Source organism: Trichechus manatus, unplaced genomic scaffold (genome assembly GCF_000243295.1).
Source record: "Trichechus manatus latirostris isolate Lorelei unplaced genomic scaffold, TriManLat1.0 scaffold00015, whole genome shotgun sequence".
NCBI classification, from domain to species: Eukaryota; Metazoa; Chordata; class Mammalia; order Sirenia; family Trichechidae; genus Trichechus; species Trichechus manatus.
Window position 1 is genome coordinate 2,150,428 of NW_004443951.1, and position 24,687 is coordinate 2,175,114.

General features: G+C 53.7%; 1 protein-coding gene across 1 annotated transcript in view; it reads left to right on the top strand.

Moving 5' to 3' along the window:
• Positions 1 to 24,687, top strand: part of LRP8 (LDL receptor related protein 8) — an 85,845-nt gene that overhangs the window by 21,365 nt on the left and 39,793 nt on the right. The window contains exon 3 of the mRNA XM_004372043.2: positions 21,605 to 21,727. Coding sequence (XP_004372100.1) covers positions 21,605 to 21,727 — 123 coding nt within the window. The remainder of the gene's footprint in view (positions 1 to 21,604; positions 21,728 to 24,687) is intronic.

Consider the following 24,687-nt stretch of genomic DNA (forward strand, 5'->3'; position numbering starts at 1 on the left):
CTGAGAGCTCTTTGGTACTGGAGTTGCAGAGGCTCCTGGCTCCCTGTGCTGATCTTGTGCAAACCTCTAGCCCCCAGATCCCAAATCCCTCCTAATCCTGGGAAAGAGGTGGCCCACAGTCATGTCTGTCAGCAGCTCCAAGGTCCCTCCCTGGGCCTCTCACCTCCCACATGCACAGGGAAGCGGCAGGTGAGGGCCTGGGCGGCAAAGATGGGGAATTTCCAGCCTCAGTTGAGATCTGTCACAACATTAATGTTAATTAAGCCTCGTTAATTCAGCCCTCTACTTACGCAGAGCTTCTGACAGCACATTACTCATAAGTGAGGAGGTAAATTTATTGCTTCGTTTTCCCAAACACTTAGCAGCAAAGAATGCGCCCTGGGGAAAGGCAGAGGAGAAGCCTGGAGGGCGAGTGCGATGCTTGGTTCCTGCCAGCCTGAACCATCGGGGCCCTCATGGTTCCAACAACAGGGATGTGGGCTCCCTGCAGACCTAGGGAGGTTGGACTCTGGTCCAATCAGAGCAGACTGCCTGGAGACGTAGTGAGCTCCCTGTTGCTGGAGGCATGTAAGCGGTAGGGCAGGTAACGTTGAGTCTCTCAGGACTAGTGCCATCATCCTTTCTCCTCACCCCCTCTCACAAAGCAGATGGTTTGATTTGGTGGCTCTGTGCTATGTGCATGTCCCGCGCGCTGCAGTCTCCCCCACAGTGCCTGGATGGGTGCTCTGCCCACCATGCTGTTGTTGTTAGCTACAGTTGAGTCGATCCTGTCACATGGTCACGCTATGCACAATGGAACAAAACACTGCCCAGGCCTGTGCCACGGCCCATGATCGGTTGCGAATTGTACAGTGTTCCGTTGTGATCTCTAGGGTTTTCACTGACTGATTTTCAGAAGTAGACTGCCAGACCTTTCTTCCTAGTCCGTCTTAGTCTGGACAGCAGGGCTCAGTAAATGACAAGTTTGGATCTGGATGTGCAGCCCCAGAGCCCACCTCAGGTTCAGTGAACACCTCAGCAGTGCTGTCTGGCAGGAGAACCAGTAGCCTCCACAGGACCGAGCTTTCTGTCTCTGGAGGTGTGTTCAGGCAGAGGGCAAACAATCCTGTTGGGGATGCTGGAAAGGGGGCCTCTCCCTGTCCTGTATCATGGGGGCACCCGTGGAACCAGGTTCAGCCCACATTCTGGGCAGATGGCCTTGCCCCCAGCTTCTGGTTCTAGACTAGGTATCAGCCCTCCAGGTAAGGGGCTCAGCTTCTGCTGGATGCAATGGGCCCTGCTTCTTCCTGGCCTCACCACCCCTCACCCTAGGTCCTGCTTCCCTCCCTGATCTCAGGGAGGCTATGCTTAGGACATACAATTTTTTTTTAATTAATTAGAGCATTAAATGGTAGCCCTCTGGGAGAATCCCACCATCTGGCTGTCATGAGAGAGGCAGGAAAATGTGTGCATATTTGTCTGTGGTGTGTGAGTGTCTGTGTGTGACTGTGTTCATATGAAGCCACCTGTGTGTGCATGTAGATGTGTGGTTTGTGTGCTGCTGTGTGTGCACAGGATGGCATGTGTGTCCGAGTATGTGCAGTATGGGGTACACAGCCGAGTGTGCAAGTGGGCAGTGTTGCCTCTACACGTGTGCCCATCTGCATACACACGCAGGTACCTGAGGGTCTGCACATCTGTCTGAACAAACTTCTGTGTGCGTGTTCTGTGCCCAGGCCTGGCGTTTTGGTGCAGCAAGTCAGGCCCTCCTGGGCTGTGTGCAAAGAGGGAGTGCCCTTTGACCTCTTCTGGTGAGGTGATCATAGGTGGGCTGTGCAGAAGGTGGGACGGGAGTGGGCTTGGCGAGTTCACAGCTGGCCTTCAGGGAGGTAGACAGGGCAGGAATCCTTGTCCACTGTTTGACAGTTGGAGAAACCGAGGCCTGCCCAAGCACAGAGCCACTGTGTGGAGGGGGTGGGACTGGAGCCTAGGCTCTGGGGCTCCCTGGGCAGTGCTCTGTCTGCTCCAGTGGGCCATTGCCCATGCTAGGACTTTGTGCCTTGGATATCTGTTATGGATTGAATTGTGTCCCCAAAAATGTATATGAACTTGGCTAGGCCGTGATTTCCATTATTATGTGGTTATCCACCATTTTGTGATTTTCCTGTGTGTTGTAAATCCTAATCTCTGCCTGTGGTTAACGAGACAAGATTAGGTGATGTTAAAAAGGATTAGGGTGGGATACAACACCCTTACTCAGGTCATAACCCTGATACAATGTAAAGGGAGTTTTCCTAGGGTGTGGCCTACATCACCGTTATCTTACAAGAGATAAAAGGAGAAAGAAGCAAGCAGAGAGAGGGAACTCATGCCACCAAGAAAGAAGCACTGGAAGCGGAGCACATCCTTTGGACCCAGGGTCCCTGCACTGAGAAGCTCCTAGTCCAGGGGAAAATTGATGACAAGGACCTTTCCTCAGAGCCAACAGAGAGAGAAAGCCCTCCCCTGGAGCTGGCACCCTAAATTTGAACTTCTAGCCTCCTAAACTGTGAGAGAATAAATTTCTCTTTATTAAAGCCATCCACTTATGGTATTTCTGTTATAGCAGCACTGGATAACTAAGACAACATCTTTTATATGGTTCCTGCCAGCCTGAACCAGTGGGGCCCTTGTGGCCCAGAGATGAGGATGTGTTCTCATGGTGGCTTGGAGAGGTTGCTTAGAGGGTACTACCCCCATTTCTCAGGTCTGCGTAGTGGACAAGGCCACTTCATGGAGGAGACAGCCAGGCTACTGGCCTGGCCCACTATGGTGGGGTCAAGGGGGCACACTGGGCCTGGTAGTCTACTGACTTGCTGTGTGACCTGGGCCCATCCTGTCCCTCTCTAAGCCTCACGGGGTAGATGAGGGTCTGGCTGGAGGCAACCATCACACTATGATTAGGTCCAGGGCTGAGGCATAAACCCACTTGTCCCTAGGGTTCCCTGAGGAGAGTGCCCTGGGGGGCGGGGCCCAGGAAGGAGATGGGTGCCTCCAGCCTTGTGGGCTGTGAACCTTTCCCCAGAACCATCTGCCTGGTTGCTAGCACTGCCCCCCAGCTCCATGATGAACTAGAGCAGGAACAGGGCTCAGTGAGCAGTGGGAATCACCCCCCTCATCCAATAGGTGGTAACACTGAGGCCCAGAGAGGGCAAGTGGCTAGCCCAAGGCCACACAGCAGCTCAGGGATGGAGCTGGGACCAGAACCCAGGCCGCTTGGCACCCGCTGTCTTTTCCTTGGTGCTGTCCCACTGCGTCTTTAGAAAGGGAGAAAGGGGACACAAGAGGTGGTTTATGTGCCTTGAGGGAAGGACAACCCAACTTGAGGTGCTACCCAACTGTACAGAACTTGGGATCCACAGATGCCACAGGTCTTTACGCGTGAATGAAGGATTTTTAAAGCAATGTTTAAACGACTGTTGTTTTTACTATGTGTGCAGAATACTGGATGGTGAATATGGTTTGTATCTTGGACTATAAATTCTGTATAGGTAGAAAAGACCCAAGCCTCAAGATGGTATGTGCTTGTTTGTTCATTCGTTTGTTCATTCATTCATTCATTCATTCATTCAGCACATACTCCCTAAGCATCCCCTCTGTGCCTGCCCGTGCAGTCTGATGGGAAAAGATAGCTGAGTGACAGCAACACAGGGAGATGAGAGTTGTGAGCCCAGAAGAGAATTCTGGTCCTGCCTTGGGGTCAGGGAAAGGATTATCTGTGGAATATGGGGGGATGTCCTCTACTTTCAACTCCCAAAGAATGAGGGGATGTGCACACCAGACACCCTGACCTCCCAATTCTCCAGACCTATTACAGGCTCTACCTTGGACAGGTTCCCCATTCACCCAGAAATGGGTGGCTGGGCACCACCCAGGTCCCCTCCCAATCAATGCTGCTCTCCCCGGCTCTCTGCCCACTCACCAGGGTGGATGAGAGCCCATCTTAGCCTTGCACGTGGGTCTGGCAGGACCCTGGTGCTCTGTGGGGCATGGGAGACGGCGGCAGGGTACGAGGTGGCTGGATCACCCTGTGGCCTCCACTCGCTGCCTGTGTGTCCAGGTCAGCCAGTCTTGGGTCTGCCCTGCTCCGGGTTATAATTATTGTGGGATTAGCCAGGGAAACCGCTTCTGAAACAGCCTGCCCTGTGAGCCCAGCCTGCAGCAAGGTGACAACTCCACCCACCTTGACCTTTTTCTCCAAGGAACAGCCCTTCTACTTTACACAAACAGAGAAACCAAGAACCAGAAGGACAGCTGCCAGGCCCCCTCATGCCCTTTAGAGGCTGTAGTAAATCTCTTGAGGATCTACTGTGTGCAAAGCACAAGAGCAGGGGTGCTGCCACAGTGAATGAGGAAAAGTGAGGAGGGACTTCCATCACTGAATACATTCTAGGTCCGAGGCCCTGTGTCAGGCACTGATATACATTATCTCGCAACCAACTACCCTGCAAGGCAAGATTTATCATCACATTTTTAGATAAGGAAAAACAGAGACTCAGAGAGGTTAAGTAACCTGCCTGAAGTCACACAGCTAATACAGGGCAAACCTAGGATTTGAACTATGTGTTTCTTAACCTGCTCCTGGCAGGAGGAGGGCTGTAGCAGGCAGCAGACTAGAATCTTCCAAACCTCTGTGATAGGAGGAAATGCGTCCTTGGGAAAAAATATCAGGAGGGTAGAATCATGCAGCAGGCGGTGCTCACAGGGTAGGCTGTTTTGGAAGTGACTTTCCCTTCATCTAAGCCATGGTGGGATCTGTCTCTCTGGGGAACCCATGCCAGCTCAGGACTCCCAGGCTGATGGGCACCGTGTCTAAGAGGCTCTTAGAAGTGGCAGCGGTGGCTGAGGTCTGAGCCAGGATGCCAGTGGGAAGTAAGGGTTTGCCCACTCCTCTCTCTGCTGGCCCCCTACCACCATGTCTGTCTCCTTCTGCCCAGCTCTGGCCTGGTGTCCTCATAGCCATCCTGCTGGGCCCCTGGCTGGAGGCACTGAGCTGTGGCCCATGGCCATTAACTCTGCCCACGCTGCCTGCCACATGGCTGGTCTCACATGGGTGGGTGGTCTCGGCCAGAGCCCTAAGCCCTGCCAAGACCAACACCCTGAGACATGGCCACCCCTGGAAGGTCTTACCTACCTGCAGGGCTTGCCAGCATCCAGCAGCACACGTGGCACTCAGTAGGCCCCTTACTTGAGGGACTGACTTGATTCTTTCGGCCTCCAGCAGCGGAGACTTGAGATTTGCCAGTTAGAACAGGGCTCAGCAAAGGCTCGGCCCTCCCAGGCTCCCTCCCAGAACACGGGAGTAAGGGTGAGCACCAAGAGGGCCAGCCACGGGGAGGCCCTGGCAAGCCCCTGCAGCCAGCTCTCGCTGGGGCGGGCCCAGGGAACCCCCTCTGCTCTAAGTATTCGCCAAGCTGTCCAGTGTCTACGCGTGGGCCTGCCTGTCCTCCCCCACTTTGGCAAAGCCGTCTCCCAGGAAACAGGGAGATTTCCCCCATTCCCATCATTAAAGTGCCAGGGCAAACAAACAGCCTAATCCAGATGAGCCCTGGGCCACAATCACACTCTCTTTGGGGTTTTCTCTTGATTTCCAGCAGTTTTGAGAAGCCTGCAGTAATTGGTATTCCATGCAGGTTAATGGAATACTGCCTCCTCAGTATCATGCTTTAATTTCCTTTATCGCATAGCAAGTTGGAATTAATTGCCCCATCTCCTTCCTTTTTCCCACCGAAACCTATGACCAGCCTGTCTACTGGCTGAAGTCATTTTGTGGCAGCTCTTGGCTCCTTTCCACTTCCCTGGGAATCTTTTTCTGACCAGAGCCAAAGAACAAGGAGGGGTGAAAAATCCATTTGTACAAAGTGGGGGTCTCCTGTTGAGAACTTATTTCCCTCCCTGTGCAAGAGGAAGGAACGTGTCCAGCCTCCAGCCTCCAGCCAGCACAGCTGACTGAGTCCCCTGTTGCTGAGAGGGCGGAATGGCCATATGTCAGCAGTGGGAACAGAGGATTCCTGCACTGGGGGTGGGAGGGGTGCCTGGACCAGGCCCTGTGATTCCATGTTTCTAGGGTTCTGTTCTGTGTCTGTGGGCCTAGATCTAAGACTGTCTCCATGGCGCCCAAGGTTGGTAACTTTGACTCTACAGTCCTAACATTTCTGCTGTGCAGGTCTGAGTATTTTTAAAGTGTGTGTTTTAAGATTCTAAGATCCTCTCCTGGGATTTAGAGATTCTGTTCTATGATTCTCGGGCTATTTTATGATTCCATGAACTTCTTAGGCTTCTGTTCTGCCCTGTGAATGAGTCTTAGAAAAACCAAACCAAACTCTATTCTGCCTCATGGCAACCCCATGTGTTACAGAGTAGACCATCTCCTTAGGGTTTTCTTGGCTATAATCTTTACAGAAGCAGATAGCCCGCCTTTCTTCCACAGTGCCACTGTGTGAGTTCAGATCACCAACGACTAGGTCTTAGAAGGGAGTCTCACTGCTTTGCTGGGCTATCTTAAGAGTGTGACCTCAGGCAGACCCAGGCTGTTTCTGTCCTCAGTTTCCCCATCTATGAAATTCAAGCATTGGACCAGGTGACCTCCAGGGCCTGAATTCCAGGTGTGTTCCACCTGCAGCCCCTGCTGATTCCTCCGGAGCGCTGCCACAGTGCGCCATCTGCACTGGTCCCCAGCTTCTCAGGGGACCCAGAAGCTTTTCCCGCCTGAGCCAAGCCCTTTGCCCATCTGTCCCCAGCCCTCTCCCATTCCAGCAGGGAGGCAACCCAGCTTCTCCCTTGCAGCCCCGGCGGGAGAGCTGGTGGTGGGTAGAGGTGGTGGTAAGACATAAACTGATTGACAGGACCTCTATCTGCCTTTGTGGGGCTGTACAGTTCACCTCATAATTTCAGTATCCACAATCTCTCATTCTCACCAGCCAAGGGGGGAAGTTATTGTTAGTCCCACTTTACAGATGAGGAAACTGAAGCTCAGAGAGGATAAGTACGTTACCTGTAGTCATACAGGTAGTTCCCAGGACTTCACTCTGGGCGACTTGCTGTTAGCAGAGCTGCAGGCCGCATGCAGGCTGGAGCCTAAATTGGACAGACAAGGCCAAGGGCAGTGCTGGGAGCTCAATGAGAACTCTTGCTGGGGATGCTTTTCTCCCAGGAATCTGCTGCTAGGTGCAGATTGCAGACCACCCACTCACTTCTCTGCTGGAACCGACCCCTGGGAGGTTAGAGGGCTTCTGAGAATGGAGCCCATTCCTTCCAAATGCACCAAGAAGCCAGAAATAGCCTTCTCCATTTGCTTTTAGAATCCACCTTTTCCTTCTGGATCAAACAAGATGTCTCAGGGTAGGCTTTCCCAGTCCTCACTGCCGCTGGCTAAATTCATCCCTTTATTCAAGGTCCCACTTACAGCCTCCTCCTTCCAGACCGTGAACCCTCTAGCAGCCCTCACTCAGGACAGAGAAGGGAGGTGCCAGTGGGGAGTCAGAGACCTCATTTCACAAGTAGGGGCGCTGGGGCCCAGAAAGGGGAAGTGAGTGTGTGAGGCCACACAGCGATTTAACTGCCCTCAATCTAATCAAGACCATCTTGCCTTGTTCTGGGTTGCGGCTGTTACATCTGGGGTTCATGTCTCCTTAGCTTAGCTATAAACTCTGTGAAGGGAAGGTCCACCTCTCGTTTTCTTCTTTTCCTTATAGAGCACTAAGGGTTCAGTGACCTGGGTTCTAGTCCTGCCTTGAGCTCTGTGACCTTGGGATGGTCCCTTGCCTTTTGAGAATTTTGATTTCTCACCACCCCACCTCTCACCTGCTGCATAGAGCTGCTATGAGGAGCCAGCCAGTGGGCTGCGGATCGGAGTCACAGACCTGTCACTCAGTACCTTGTCCATTTGGGTTTCAGGCCCAGTTTTGCCAGAAGATTTCTTTTAGTCTGTGCCAAGTTTCCCAGCCAGATAGGTCTCCTTGTCTTCCCCACCCCTGTGGGTCCCCTCTCTGAGCCTGTGCTCCTCCATTGCCCTTGCCTTCAGGCCTCCCACTTCTCTCCACTGACCATCACCCTGAGCCAGTGCTCTGCCACCCTCATCACCCAGCGGTACGCCTGCCTTCTCTGAGAAGCACGTGCCAACAACGCCGGCTCACAGGACTCAGCCCTGCCCCAGACCCCTGTTTCTGTTATGAGGACCTGCAGCAGGGCCTGTGAATGGTGGGCGTGGAAAACCTGCCTCCTTCCTCCTCCACTGTCTAGGAGACTGAGGCACAGTTAGAGTAAGGGGCTTCTCAAGGTCACACTGGAGGTCAGAGGCAGAGGCAAGCTGGAGTAGTGCCCAGGGCTCCAAGGTGCCTCCCACCCCGGGCCTGGGCCCCTGGGACCCCAGAGAAGGCCCATGAAGGGCTTTCCTGCAGCTGGGACCTGGCTAGGACAAGACGGGGAAGGGTTTGCATCTCCCTGAGCCTGGCTCCACAGCGGTGGCTGAGCTGTGTGTCACTGGCTCACTGAGCCATTGGGATGATTTGCTGAGCTGGCTCTGGTCTTGTGGAGTGCTCTTGGGGCTTCCCCAGGCCGTCAACAGGGAGATGAGTGCGGTCCAGGAGGGCTGCACAGCTTCACCTCGGTGCTGACGGCCAGGGTGGACGAAGCCTGGAAGTGCTTCCCTGTGAGCACTGCCAGGGTCTGGCTTGCCAGAAAGAAAAACAAGCACTCTGTGCATAATTGAGTTTGCTAACGTTCTACCCTGGGTGCTCTGGGCCCTGGCAGGCCTCAGCAGGCATTCCACTTGTTTCTGCCGCGCTGGGGCAGGGGGTGGTGTCAGGTGCCATCAACAGTTGATGCTGGAGACAGCCTTGAGGGGTGGGGGAGTTTGGCCAGCTGGAGGTGGAGCTGCACCAGTAAAGGAGTGGGTGGGTGGTTCTGTGACCCGTGAGTGATTGTGGGAGGCAGGTGGTCAAGGATGGGCCGGACCAGTTAGCAGGGCAGCTTTAGGTGTTCCTGAGTACCCTATTAGGGCACTTGGTCATGCTCTAGGGGACATGGGGAGCCAGGCAGGACAAGGACAGGTTTGCAGTTTAGAAAGATGGTTCCCTGATTGGGGGAGGGCTTTGGTTTATAGCCTCACTCCCCACACAGGGACGGATTGTGAAGGTTGGGGGACCAAGCCACAGTTCCCCTCCCTGTCAACCTCGTTCAGGGCCTGGTGGTGGGTAACACCATACCTAAAAAGGAGAGGAACTGGGGATCAGCTGTCCTATCCTGTCATGTCATGGAGGAAGAGAGCAAGGCACAGAGACCGCAAGGGACCTACTTAAGGTCACACAGCAGAGTCAGGACCTGGGCCAGGGGTAGAAGAGAACTGTTCAAGTCCTGCCAATGCTAACCCCATTGTCAGTGAAATACTCTTAACTTCTCTCCAAACAAAAGCCAGCCGCCTCCCTGGCACAGGCCTTAGCAATGGTGCAGAGCGACGCCCTGACACTCAGACCTCCTGCTGGCACACAGGTGGGGCTGGGGTTGGCTGCGAGCCTCCTGGGCCCAGCCTGCCCCACACAACCTGTCAAGGAGCCCAGGACCCAGCACAGAGGGGTGTCCTGCAGAGGCAGAAAGCCCAGCACTGGGAGATGGATTTGCCAATAACAGGGTGTCGCTGCCCGTTTATCACTGGGATGGTGCTAGTGGGGCTTCTCTCAGGAAACGCTTCTCCTACCAGCCTAATTGGTGAAAGCATTTGCATTTTCCACTTAGCTAGGGCTGCTTCCCAGCATGTGCAGCCGCTGCCTGGTGGGCGGAGGTTGCTGCATCAACATTGCTGCCCACAGCAGGGGCCAGGGACCTGTTCCTCCCTAGTCAGCCTGTGTCTTCTCAAGATCACTCATTCCCTCATCCCACCCGGCTGCGGCAGGAATGACTGACCGCCCACCTCCGCCACCTTAGCGCACCGAGTTCATGCTGTTGACTGAGGCAGTGTGCGCACCTCCTGGGCTCTCAGGCGCCTCTGGCCTGGCTGCAGAGCTGTGCTGGGAGCCCTGGGTTTCCCATACACAGTCAGCAGGGGCCAAGTAGCAGAGCCCAGAGAGGTCTGCCCAGCATTACAGCATGTTGGTGGCAGAGCAGGGCTGGAAGGAGGGCTGGAGATTCTTCCTCAGCTGCAAAAGAAGAAGCTGAAGAGCTGCTTCTTCCCGTCAGATTCTGGTGGCCGGGAGAACAGGGCCTGGAAAGGGGGTCCTTGGTGAGCTCTGGGGTCTGCCCGAGGGAGGCAGTGATGGATCCCCAGCTCTAGGCAGCCTGGCGGGGTCAGACAGGAAGGTCCCCTTGTCAGAGTAGGCTTGGGGTCAGTCATGCTTCCTGCCGGCCAAGTGGAGGGGGAGTGTGAAGCCGGGAGCCATGCAGGACTCTGAGCTGGAGGCTGAAGAGGGTTTCCTGGGCATACCTCCTGCCCTCCGGAGGCGTCTACATTGAGGATACCATGGATGTCACTCTAGCTGTTTCCCTGGGACCTATAATCCCAGCGTCATGACGGTGACCGAAAACTGGGTGGGGTTGGACGGAGCCTGGGGATGGGCAGGGAAGTAGCCTGCCTTTACCACCCGCTCCTCCAAGCAACACCCCTTGGGCCACGCTTGGTCCCTTTGCAGGACCCCTGCTGATCCCAACACCCCCACCTCTCCCCCACACCCATCTCCCTACTTGCCCCTCCACCCTACCCCCCACAGCTGTCACTGGCTCAATACCTCCCGCATCCACAAATCACTGAGACAGGAAGATGCCTTTGTCGTCTGTCCCTCGGAGACGCTCCTCTTCCCTGTGGCGACAAGGAGTCCCACATACCCCAGCGAGGGCTTGGGCCTGCCTTAGTGACAGTGGGGCCAGGGTCAGGCAGTGTCCGAGACCAGCTGGTATGTGCTGGGGCTGAGAGAAGAGACTGGCCTGTGGGAAGCACCAGGTGACCCTCTTGTAGCGGCCTGGGACAGCACCAAGAACCACAACTGATCCAAGTAGTAGGGTCACAGATCCAGAATGTCAGATGAAGGGGGTCCTTAGAGACTTGTTCACATGAGGAAACTGAGGCCCATAGTGGGAAGATGTTTTGCCAAGGTCACATGGCTAGTTAGTGGCATGGGGCCACAGATATTCTCTGAGCACCTGCTCAGTGTGAGGTGGTGTGAGGGGGACACTGAGATGAGGGAGCCTTTCAGAAATGCTGGGGAGGCACTCGTGTGGGTCCAGGTGGGCACCCATGCTGAGAATATTAAGAGCCCTGGGCCGGGGGAGAGGCGCTTGCGTTCAAGTCCTGACACTGACCCGTACTGGCAGTGTAACCTTGCTCAAGTCCCTCCCCGTCAGGGCCCCCAGCTGAGGTTGCCTGAGGGCAGCGTCTCTTCATTTGGGACAGGGTGGTATGGATAACTCATTGAGTAACACCTCTGTCTGCTGCATGGCCGCAGGACACTGTGCTGATCCCGACTTCCCCATGTCATCCTGGGATGTGTCCCGGAGCAGCTGCCCCACCTCACCTGGGAAATCGGTCCCGCCCTGAGTGCCACCTCTTCCAGGAAGACGTCTCTGTGCCTCCCTCCCATGCAGTCTCTCCTTCTGACCTCCCTGACCCTTCATACCTCATTTTGACACCTTTTGTTTTGTCTTACGGTTTGACGTGGTTAGAAATGTGCAGCTAGCTCTATGGTGAGTGAGAGGGGAGAACCTGGACAATTCTGAGGAAAACCTTTCTCAATATGAAAGCAAAGATGCCCTCACCAGGAAGTGGAGCTCCTCACGCTCACCCCCTTCTTCTCCCTCAAACCCTTCACATGTCTGCCCTCCCCTCAGTGCCTACTGCTGCTTCGGTTCCTCTTTCTCCCCAGGTGGGATGAGAGGGTGGGGGAGAAAGCAAACTCAGATGTCACCTGCTGATGGATGGTGGTGGCCCGAGCCCTGGAACCCACTGGGCAGCACAAAGCTGCCAGCTGAGCCCTGCTCAGCATACTCCTGTGGGTGCTGGCTTCCTTCGAGGCCCTGTCCAGACACTGTGGGAACAGTTTGCCTTTCAGACTCCACAAGGAGCCTTGAGTCTGAGACTGTCACTGTGTGGACGCTGAGGCTGAGCACACAGTCTCTTGCAGGAATGGAGTCAGGGGTCATCCAGAGCTTATTGACACTCATGCAGTGGCCGTCTTGGAGTCTTGTCACAGGGGCTTAGGATGTGCAGGTCAGTCTCAGTCTTAGAATCTTGGGTCGTTAGAGGGTTGTTAGCTGCCATAGAGTCGGCTCCAGACTCATGGAGGCCCCATGTGTTATAGAGTACAACTGCTCCATCGGGTTTCTTAGCTGTAGTCTTTACAGAGCAGATCACCAGGCCTTTCTTCTGCAGAGCCTTTAGGTTAGCAGCCGCTTGCAAACTGCTGTGCCACCCAGGCTCCTTAACACCTTAAACACATGGAAGCTGCTTTAAATGTTATACTGTTAGACTCATGTGATCTTAAACTGGGGAGTCTCAGACACAGCACAAGTCCAGGGGGTTCCGAGTTTGAGCCCAGTGCTGCTGGACCCCGAAGCTGCTGGTGATGGGCTCTGAGCCCCAGGGTTTCATGGAGGCACCCCAGGGCTGTTGAGGAGGTGGTGGGGAAACAGAACCAAAGGGGTCTCCCCCAAGTCCTGCTTCCAACAGTGCAGCCCCGTTTTATCTGTTTCATATGCTGGGGTTACATTAGGAAAGAGGGCTCCTCTGCTTAAAAATAAAGAATAAAGTTGCCAGGCCCTGTGCTGGGCCGCAGATCTGTGCCAGGACCCGCCGCAGCCTAAGAGGGTGGCTCTGGCTGGCGGGTGTACACACAAGCAGGTGGGGGCCCCGGGAGGGGTTTAGGTTGCTCTGGGCCACCGTCTCCTCCCCCTCTCACTCCTGCTGTGTTGTTGCCGCAGCCGGGTCTGTTGTCCCGTTGACTGCGGTGACAGTTTAATAGTAGCTTCCTGGGCTGTCATTTAAATCTGCCTGCCAGGTTAGTAGGCCAGGGGCGGGCTGGCACGCCCCCTGCCCCCACCCCGGATCTGCGTTCTGCTGGCAGCGGTCGTCTTGGCAACGCCAGGACCTGGCAAGCTCTACAAAAGGGTAGCCGTTGGGAGGGGGCCCTTTCATCTCCCCGACCTGGGTACAAGTGGCCCAGCTGCCTTAGGGCTGGGCTGTGGGGCTGGAGCCAGGCCACCCGGTGCTGGCTGGGCCTGGGAGAGGAAATGGGAACAGCCCAGTCCCTCTGTGCACCAGCTTCAAGGTGGGGGCTTTATTTACATCTTTGCTCTCAGCCGCTCAACTGTTCTGGGAGGGGAAGGAATCCTCCCCAGGTCACACAGCAACAATGTTGAGCTGGAATCCACCTTTCCTATGGGTCCCTGGTCTACCTTCAAGGAATATTCACTGGGGCCCCGGACTTGTCTGCAGAAACCTGAAGGCAGACAGAGCCTGTGTCCCCGATATCTCTCTCACCTCCCTGCTCCCATGTGGCCTGGTATCAGCCCCCTCTGCCTCATCCTGGGCCTCCTCTGGACAAGTACTTGCTCTGAGGGCTAGGGTCTCTTGTGTGTCACTCTGGGCCAAGTGCTCTGCAAACACTTTCTCTTGTTTTTCAGGGTCTAGTGGAGCTGGCTCAGAGTCAGAGGATGGGTACCTAACTCTGCTGTGTGACTGTAGGCCAGTGCTTCCCCTCTCTGGGCCTCATCTTCTCATCTGTAGGATAAGGGGTTACACCATAGCAGTGTTTCCCCGGATGTGACTCATTGGACCACTTGTTTCTCTGGAAATTAATAGACGTGGCATCCAAAAAAGGAGTTCCTTGGTTAAACATGTTTGGGAAGTGCTGGGGGAAACAAAGACAATCGGAGATCTTTACTACAGGCCTTCTCAGGGCCTTTAGTAAGCCGGTAGACATCATGAATCTCTGAGGGATAAAATTCACGGCAACCACCTGTGCTCTCTGGCCTGCACCCTGCCCCCTCTTCCTCTGCTGGAGCGATCATCTGTCCTACATGGCTAACCAAATCCCAAACGGAGCCCTGGCAGCCTGGGGCCATGGGTTTTTTTGGGTGCTAAATAGCAGCCTCTTGCTGAGCAGAGCTGGGGAGTCCCTTGGTAGCTCAGGAAAATGCAGGCCCCTGCACTGGGCCTCTGAGGGGCAGTGTGGTGCCAGAAGGGGTGAGTTGGCCTGGCCTAGCGAAGCTCCCAGGTTCCTTGCACTCGGCCCCTCCTCAGCCCCTAATGGCCCGTCTGCTGGCTCCTTCACACCCCCAGGCCTGTTGTCCGTCTTCCTGGAATGTCCTTCATCAATCACCCCACTCCCATGGCTTGGCCAACTCCTTCTCTTCCTTGAACATGGTCCACATCCTCCAGGAAGCCTTCCCTGACCTCTGGGCTGGGTTAGATGGCCCTCCTCTGGCTACCTGGCCACAAAGTGGGACTTGGAGTCTGGACACCTGGGTTCAACTGCAGCCTACCTGCAGAGATATGTGGCAAACTTGAGCAGTCGCTTCTCTCTGGGCCTTGGTGCTCTGGCTACTGGAAAGGAGCACTGTCTAGGGACCTGCAAGACCTTCAGCTCTTCTGATGGCTAAGAGGAAGCCACACAAAGCAGCTTGCCTGGCAGCCGTGGCTGATCTTTGTTTTGAAGCCCCCTCTCTGCACCGGGGCTGCAGGATGAGTGTGGGTGGGAGCAACAGCCGTGAAGGATACATATTCTCTCAAGGAAGGATGCTTCTGGGGGCAGGGAGGGAGGTGCTGTGTGATCATAATGATTTCACAAGAGCATAGACTCTGGGCGCTGAAAGTGGCTTAAGAATCAGTCCACACTGCACCTCCGCTTTCCAGATGCAGAGGCAGGCTCAGCAGGGTGACTGACGGACCCAGGGTCACAGATACAGCAGCTGTAGCCAGGGCTGTGACCTCACATGCCTCCGGCTTGCACCTTTATGCTTTTCAATTTATACATCCCTGGCACCACCACCCTTGGCCCATTTGCTCCTCACAACAACGCTATGGTTTGGCAAGGTAGGGATATTATCCCTGAATGCCAGAGGAAGAACTGAGGCTCAGAGAAGTTGTGTAACTTGCAAAAGGCCATACAGCCCACAAATGACAGAGCCAGAGCTCCATCGACCAGGGGCTGTCAGGTACTTTCCTCGGCCTGCATTCTTGTTACAAACAGCAGCTCCCACTTTCTTTGTCCTGGATTTCCCATTCTCCCTGCCTCTGCCCTGGGGTCAGCCCCTCCTCACTGGCCCCTAAAATCCTGAGTCCTTTGTGGCAGCTCATCTGTTGCCATGGCACCAGATTATGATGTCGCAGACCCTGGTTAACTATGTAATGCTCCTGGACTGTGGAGCACAGGGACTCACAGAGGTGGGCATTGTCCAAGGGGCAGACTGGCATGGAGGGACATAAATCCCTGGAAACAGGGAGCAGCCACGGCCTTGCGCCCAGCTGGGGACTCGCCTTGGGAACCAGAGCCAAGGCCAGGAGAGTGGGGGTCTGGCATGGCTTGCTCGGACGGTCCCAGAGCGGCTACTCAGCCCTCCTGTCTTGGCAGAACTGATGTGTCCTCTTGATGAGGGGCTGTCGGGTGCATTACACTCAACAACCTAACATTTGGATGCTTGCTGGGATTCCCGAGAGAGCCCTTTTAACTTTTGTCCTTATGGCAGTGCTGCATGGGAAAGCCACCATCCCCACTTGCCCAGAAAGAGAAGGAACTTGCCCAGGGTCACCAGCGAGGGCGTGGCTGTGCCAGGATTCAGTCTCAGCTCTGACTCCAAATCCTTTCATGTAGTTACTCTTTGGATGGGGCCTTCCAAAATGGTTTAGTCTAGGCCCCAACCTGAAAGTGGCTGTGCTGCCTCAGTTTCCCCAAGGCAGAGCACAGGTCATCCTAAACCCAGGCTTATTCTGCTGCACCCTTCTGAGCTCACCTCAGTCAGGCACCTCTATGCTATGTGGTTGATCCTGCCCTACTGTGCCTCATCCTGTGACCCCTGAGACCTGGGAGGTGTTTCACTGGTCACACTGAAGTTGCCCTCTGGGTCGTCATTCTTAGTCCAATAACACTGAGGGGGCCAAGGGCCTTAGAGGAAAGAGCCTAAGCTTTGGCAGCTGCCACACCAAGTTGGAATCCCACTTCTGCCACCTACCACTTCTGTGGTGCCAGGCAGGGCCCTCACCTCTTTGAGCCTCAGTTTCCTCTTCTGTAAAATGGGATTAACAACAGCTACCAGAATAGTTGTGAGGAGTCATTCAGTGGGATAGTGGTGAAATGGTCCTGGCCAGAGCCAAGGTAGAAAATGTCCAAACTGGTCCAGACAATGAACGAATCTGCTCCAAAAAACACCACCATGTCCATCAACAGATGAATGGGTAAACAAAATGTGGTATATACATACAATGGAATATTATTCAGCCATAAAGAGAAATGAAGTTCTGACACATGTTCCAACATAAATGAACCTTGACAATATTACGCTAAGTGAAATAACGCAGACTCAACAGGACAATTATTATATGATCCCATTTATATGAAATGTCTACAATAGGCAATATGCACAGAGACAGCAAGTAAATTAGTAGTTACCAGGAGGGAGGGAGGAATGGTAAGTTATTGCTTAATGGGTACTGAGTTTCTGTCTGGGGTAATGAAAATTTTGTAATATAAATACTGTTTTTGTAAATAAATACTGGTGTGATATCTGTACAACATGGTGAATATAATTAACGCCAATGAATTGTACATTTAAAAATGGTCAAAATGACAAATTTTATGTTATATATGTTTTACCACAATAAAAAAAGAAATTTGGGAAAACACACACATACCACCGTAGGGTAGCTGTCCCTGCAGCTGCCATCTCCTGTGTCCACCTGGCCTCGAGCCTACCCTTCAGGACTATGATGGCACTTTTGGCTGCTCTGGCCTCCTTCCCCAGGCCCTACCAGGGTTTGGCACACTGTGGAAGCCCCAGCTCACCCTGAGAATGACAGTAGGAGGAGGTCCTCGATGGTCACCGGGTTGGCCCTATGCCCAGTGACAGAGCCCCTTTCTCCTCTTTTGGAGCCTGCCTTACTGTTCTGGGGCTGCCTGCCTGTGGAGCATTCTTGCCAGGCCTGCCCACTTGCTCAGCATCTAGGGGCAGCTGGGTGGATTGTCTTCTGTGTGCTCGGTGCAGAGCCTGCACAGAGCCAGGGCCCGTGGAACTCTGAACTCAAGTTTCCATGGGGCTTTCCCACCTACTTGGGGCTTTTCTTCCACATCTGATGCCACTAAGTGTTTTGTTTGAGGAGCTGTGTGATGGGTCCGAGCAGGCGCCTGACTGTGGGTTCAAATTGTGGCCCTTGCTCCTACCCAGATGTGACCTTGGGCATGTAACATCTCCAGGCCTGGATTTCCTCTATGGGAAGTGGGGATGTAGCAGGGCCTTTTTTGTGGGCTGCCTGGGTGAAGCACAGAGACTGGCATACAGGATGCACTCCGTATTAAAGAAGGAAAAAGAGAACACGACGATATACGTTTCTTTTTTTTAGATTCTGAGTTTCTCACGGAGGGAAATCCTCCAGTGTTCATGTTAGAAAATGCCCCAGACGCTGTGGTTTATTATGGTACTTACTTTAATATGATTTTGAGCTATGATTTACTAAAAGGCAGTATTGATATCTATTACTGACAATCACCTCTGGGTGCTGGGCTTAAAGAGGGCCTCTCTGGGGCCCTGGGCCAGGAGGCAGGAGATCTTGTTCTTGTCCCTTCCTTGCTGCATGTTCCTAGGCCAGCCCCTGTCCCTTTCTGGGCCTTAGGCACCCCATTTCTAGGTGGACTCTGATTCCTTGGTTATTTTCTAGCCCTATGCATACAGGATGTTTTTCTAAGGAAAAAGAAGGAAATTCAGCTTAAAATGAAAATGTGCTCTGTGGATTCTGTTGAAAAGAAAGGCAGAAGTGGAACAGATTCAGGGGTCCCAATCCCTGTCCCCAAATCCCTGCCAGGCTGTCCAGGGTAGAGGGAGCAGACAGGGCCTCAGAGGCAGCCAGGGGGCCTGGGAGGACTTACATAAAGCTGGCCAAGGAGAAGGGGCTTCCTGGGGAGAAGGTGAGCCCCCAGCCCTAGAGGTGTAGGAGCAGAGGCCAGGCAGCTGTGTTTCCGTTCAGTTCAGTATCCCACTGAGATCTACCCTGAGTTGGGTCCTGAATCTGACATAACCCCTGCCCTGAAGGAGCATCAGGCCAGTGGAGAGACAGGCCAGAAGACAAATCATGTTGGACCGTGGTGATCTAGAGCAGTCGTCAAATTATGGCCCAGGGACCAAATCTGACCTGTTGCCTGTTTTATAAATAAAGTTTTATTTGAACACAGCCCTGCTGATTCACTTACCCATTATCTGTGGCTGCTTTCACTCTACAATGACAGTTGAATAGTTGTGACAGACCGTATGGTCTGCAAAGCCTAAAATATTTGCTATCTGGCCCTTTACAGAGAAAGCTTGCATATCCCTGACCTGGAGGGAAGTTCAGGGGATTGTAGGAGCTCAGGAGAGGCCTCTGACCCAGACTGGAGGTGGTCAGGGAAGCTTCTCAGAGGAGGTGTTATCTAAGCCTAGTATGTAAAGGAAATAAGGTGGAGTTGTGGGAAAGGGCTTTCAAACAAAGGACAGCTTGAGAAAGGAGTGTTGGTGTAAATAGCATTGGGGTACAGGGACCCACCAGCAGCTGAGTTGGGCCAGATTGAGAAGTGTAGAGAGACAGGCTGGGCCCAAGGGACCTGTCAGAGCCTGGGCAGAGGCAGGGCCCCGGGGGACCCTGAGAGCATATCCAGCATCAAGGTCATTCAAGAGGAGGTCCAGGCTCCTTAAGGCTTGGGGTGAGTTACTTCTCTGTGCTAGGTATCCTCCTTTGAGCTGAAAAAAGACTCCCCCCACCCATCCCTAGGCCTCCTGATCTGGAACCACCGGAAAGATTATCTTGCCAAATCACCATCCATTTTCCCAACAAAGAAACTGAGGGTCAGAGAGGGCCAGTGATATGCTTGAGGGCACACAACAAAACACAGCACAGCAAGGACTTGAATCTAGGCCTCCTGACTCCCTGTCCAGTGCTCTCTTTCTCTCCCACTGTGCTGTTCTATAGAAGGTCCTGGACCCTCAGCCCAAGCTTGGGCAGGTGTGTAAATTGAATACAGATTTGATGCAGCTGAGCCCCTAACAATTAGAAGCCCAAGGCTATTGTGGAGGATGCAGGGAAGGCTGGGGCTTTATGGCCTCCAGGTTCCTGTGGACAGGAGGTAGCCAGGCAGCTCCAGCTCACCGACTGAAGGCCTGTCAGGGTGACCACCCTCACTCCTGCCCTGGATGGCTAGGTGTGGTCAGCATGGTGCTGATGCTCAGGAAGGAGCTGGGCACTAGGACAGCCAAAAAGAAAAAACCCATTGCCGTCGAGTTGATTCTGACTCATGATGACTCCGTGTGTTACAGGGTAGAACTGTTCCATGGGGCTTTCTTCTTTATAAATATATATATTTTATTTTTGTTGTTGTTGAGAATATACACAGCAGAACATACACCAGTTCAATAATTTCTACATACAATTCAGTGACATTCTTCAAGCTGTGCAACCATTTTCACCCTCCTTTTCCAAGTTGTTCCTCCTCCATTAACATAAATTCACTGCTCCCTAAGTTTCCCTAGTTAATCTTTTGAGTTGCTGTTGTCAATTTGATCCCATATAAAACCAAACCAAACTGGTTGCCGTAAAGTCAATTCCAACTCATAATGACCCTATAGGAGAGAGTAGAAATGCCCCATAGGGTTTCCAAGGCTGTAATCTTTACAAAAGCGGACTGCCACATCTTTCTCCCACAGAGCAGCTGGTAGGTTCGAACCACTGACCTTCTGGTTAGCAGCCGATCACTTAACCACTGTGCCACCAGGGCTGGATTCCATACAGATAGATCTTAGAAGAGCACAATGCTGAAGGCAGAAAATCTTTATACTATTTAAGCTAAACTACTGTTTGGTTTTGAGAAGACTTCAGGGGATATTTTTGGTTTAAGGTTTAAAGATTATCTCAGGGCAATAGTTGCAGGGGTTCATCCAGCCTCCATGGCTCCCAAAAAACTTGGATTCCAAAAAATTTGAAATTCTGTTCTACATTTCTCCCCTTTTGATCAGGATTCTTCTATGATCATAGGATTTTCTTGACTGTAATTTTAATGGAAGCAGATCACCAGGCCTTTCTTCCAAGGTACTGCTGGGTGAGTTTGAACTGCCAACCTTTAGGTTAGTAGTCAGGCATAAACCGTTTGAGCCACCCAGGGACCCTAACAGGACTCGTTGCCATTGAATCAATTCTGACTTATAGTAACCCTATAGGAGAGAGCAGAACTACCCCTTAGTGTTTCAAGGCTATAATCTTTACGAAAGTAGACTGCCATATCTTTCTCCCGCAGAGCAGCTTGTGGGTTCAAACCGCCAACCTTTCGGTTAGCAGCAGAGCACTTAACCACTGTGCCACCAGGGCTCCTCTCCCAGGACAGCACAGAGCAATAATAATGGCCCCTTAGGATATGGTCAGCCCTCTCTTGTCCCCTCCCTGACATCAAGCTCCTCGCAGGACAAGGCACAAAGAGCAGGAAAGGGCCCTGGGCTGGGGTCAGTCCCTGTGTTCTTGTCCCAGCTCTGCTACCAGCTGTGAAGAGCTTGGCTGCCATGTCCTCTGAGGGCACGAACACCCCATTTCCTTCACTTCTAATTAAGACTCAATCACAAAAACAGCAATAGTTCCGCTGACTGACCACCTGCTCTGTGTGACAGGGTCTCTGCTGGGTGTTCCCGTGTTATAACTTCCATTACTCCTCCTCAGAGCCCTTTGCTTTCTTCTCCCCATTATATAGATAAGAAAATGGAGGCTCATAGGTTAACATCCCAAGACCACAAAGCCAGAAAGAGGCAGAGCCAGATTCAAATCCCAGTCTGGAGTTCCCACCTCCAGCCTGTCAGTACCTCCAGGGCAGGGACTAATTAGGGTTTCTGTGATAACTCCAGGGCCTTGCCTGGGAAATGCTCTTTGTACCACTCTGAGCACATAAAACACCTCATTAATCTTGCTGCAAAGTAATCATTTGCTTTCAGGATTCATTCCCGAACTCCCTGGTGCATGCTGAAGGGCCCCAACGTCCAGTCTGGTTGGGGAAGTGGGACAGGCAGGCAGAGAGGCTGAGAACTGTCTGAAGGCGCTAAAGCAGCGTGTTGTAGGGCATCAGAGAAGGCTTCTTGGAGGTGGTGACAGTGGAACTGGACTTGGAGGGAAGAGTCAGGGTGTGACAAGGGAAAGGACATTCCCTCGGCGTGATGGATCTTATCACTCTTCCTGGACTTGAGCCCCCGGAGAACAGGGCCAGGTGTCTCCTGTCTCCACCTGGTGCTCACTAAACACCCATGGAGTGAATAAGCGTCTTTCTCCTGTCTGCTCTCCTTGGTGGGCTGGACACTCTGTGACCTAGTGATCAAGCACACCCAACTGACTGTGTGTCCAAGAAAAGCCTGTGCCCACCAGGCCCCTCACGCTCTTCTCCTTACCCCGCAGCCAAGAAGACCTGTGCAGACAGCGACTTCACCTGTGACAATGGCCACTGCATCCCTGAGCGGTGGAAGTGTGATGGCGACAAGGATTGCCCCGACGGCTCTGATGAGACCAAGGCTGCCTGCAGTGAGTCCTGCCTCTCAGGCCAGGGAGGGCGGCCCTGGCTCTGGGCCTCAGTTTCCTCATCAGGTCTTCCTTGTTAGGCGGTTGTGGGGCTCACGTGAGGTGGTCAGGGAGCACAGCCCCAGGCGCACTCTGGGTCATGCTCCTTGTAAACAGTCAGATGTGTCAGGCTGCTGTTTTTCCAGTTAGCTGTTCCTGGGCTTTTTTCACAGCCCTCTTGGGCCCTGTTCCCAGAGCACCGGGAGCCAGAAACAGCCCCACTGAACGTTCCTGCCCAGCAGTAACCACAGCAAGTCTTCCAGGCCAGCCCCCAAACTCCCCCACTGTTTTTCTTGAGGGCCTTAATCATAATTCTAACAGTACTAATGGCAGCTGATGCTTGCTGTGTGCCAGGACTTCACTGAGCTCTCTGTATGCATCAGCTCATTTTATCCCGACAGCAGCCTCATGAGGCAGGTACTGTCACTTTCTGCATTTTGCAGAGGACACTGAGGCTCAGGGTTGAGTGACTTGCCCACAGGCTCCCAGCCAGAACTTGGAGGGCCCAGCTCTTCCCTCTGCTCTGATGGGCTGAGCCCCGGAGCAGGCAGCCCAGGCTTCCGTGGCTGGCTGGGTGGAGGCAGAGGCCGCCCAGGGTGAGCACAGGGCCGGAGCAAGTCCCAGGCCCGCCCCCCCAACTCAGGGCTTTGTCTCTCCATGATTTGTGTTCCAAGGCCCTAATCCTCAAAGCAAACTTACACCCGGCAGGTCATTCCATGACATTTGTTAAATTAAAAAGAAGATGAGAAAGGGGTGGGGAGGACCGAGCAGTCCCCAAGGCAGAGCTTCAGCATCATGAGCTGGAGACAAAGGGCTGGGGGAAGGGGCACGTGGAGGATGGGGGTGCTGGCAGGGACCCCGTGAGCCCCTCTTTAGGGCTCACAGCCACCACCGAGGCAGAGGTGGGGACAATGGAGGCTAGAGTCCCATCTAGGGCTGCGGCTAGTGATAACTGGGTTTCCTTGTCTCCTAGCAACAGAGCCACCAGTCTCCGCGTGAGAGAGAGAAAGGGAGAGAAAAGGAGAGCAAGAGCAACCCCGCCCTGAGACAAAGGGCCCGCGTTCCCTTGTACAGCTGCTGTTGCCAGCGCCCCCCGCCCCCAGTCGTGCCCCAGGCCGAATCCTTTCCAACCCCCAAGTAGCCAAACTCAGTGCTGTCTTGGAGGGACCTGGGCAGGAGGGAAGCCCACCCTGGTCCTAGCTTCCCCAGGAACAAAGCCCTGCCATGCCCAATGCTGAATTCCATCCTCAAGGCAATGGGAGGGAGGTGGATCCCTGTTTAGAGAGAGGCAAACTGAGGCTGGGACAAGTTCAGCCACTTGCCCAAGGCTTCCCAGCTATCAAGAGAAGAGCCAGGGCTTGGCTCAGAACCAAAGAAGGAATGCGTGTTTGGGAGGAGGCTTTGGAAAGATGTGGCCTTGGGGTGGGAGGTGGTGGGGGGGTGGCTTTGCCACCATTGCAGGCAGCCTGCTCGGCAGTCCCACCCGAGCAGCTACCTGGGGCAGGAGGGAGGGGTAGAGGAGCCACATCATGGTTATTATTGGGGGGCTGTCTTGCTGCCTGAGGGCTATGCTCCCCCTTCTCCCCACACCTCTATGTCTTTGTGTTGCTGTTGTCCTTTTGCATCTCTCTCTGCCCCCCAACCTCTGCTGCCTTGAGCCACCTTCCTCTGCCTCTCTGCACCATCTCACCCCTCCCCTCTCAGCCCCTCTCCTCACCCTCCTTCTCATTGCCTCTCTCTCCTCCCCGCCTCGCCCCATGCTTCTCTCTGGGCGTGCAGGGGCCCTCCTCACCCCTCCTTCCTTCTAGCTATAAGGCATTGTTATTTGACTGCTGAGGAACTGGAGGCTCAGAGAAGTTGAGGGACTTGCCTCAAAGATGCACAGCTTATCATGGTGGGTCTGTCTTCCATGACAAAGATAGCCTCTAGCCGCTCTGAGGCTTGACAGGGTGTCCTTAGGGTGCAGCTGGGAGGACAGCACCCCAGGAGTTGGAAGGCCCAGTTCTCCTCAGGGCTTTCCCAGTAATTTGCTGTGAGGTCCTGCATCCTTCTTGCCCCATCTGGGACCAGCGTCTCTGACGTTCCAGAATCCCAAAGACTACACAATTCTGATTCCTGGGCTCGGAAATTCTGTGACTCTTAGGGTTCTGAGACCCTCTTTCTCCTTTGCTTGTGCTCAGCGAGGGCACAAGGCCCAGGATTCCACTTCCTGTGCAGTTACACTGGTTAGAGGGGGGCAAGGCCTGTGGGTGGGGCGGCTTCCTGGAGAAGGTCAGCCAGGGGGACCTCAAGGGTCAGGCAGAATTTGGGGCAGCAAGACCTGGTAGCCGGCTTGCTCACAGCTCCACAACTGAATGGGAACAAGGCAGCCGGCCTGCTGCCCATTTAATTGGCATTGCCATAGCAACCTCTATGCCTACCAGGTTTCTGAGTACTGTGCCAGTACCCCTCCACACCCTCCAAAAAAGATTGTAGGCAGTAAAGCCTAATGGGTCTGGTATCTGATGTAGTTGGTTCAGATCCTCTAACCTGTGAAACCTCAGGCAAGTAGCGCAGTCTCCCCGTGTCTCAGTTTATTCATCTGTTAAATGGAGTTATGGTGTCCGCCTTACAGGGGGCTGTAAGGATCAAATGCGGGCACAGTGTCCGTGTTGGAGTAAATGGCAGTGTTATTTTTATCATTATATTTTTATTCCAGTCCCTTCCCCGCCCACCCCCAACCAGTTTAAGATATTACAATACTGTAAGTCGGGGGTGGGGGTGGTTTGCATCCAGAGGGGAGGCGTTTGGGAGCAAGTGCCCATTCTGGGTTCTCTGTACTGTATTTTCTGCCCCTGGCTGGCTGAGGTTGCTCCCAGCCTTGTTTCACTCTGGTTCTGGGTTCTGTGTCTCTCAGATACAGTCAGGAGTCACAACAGGAAAGC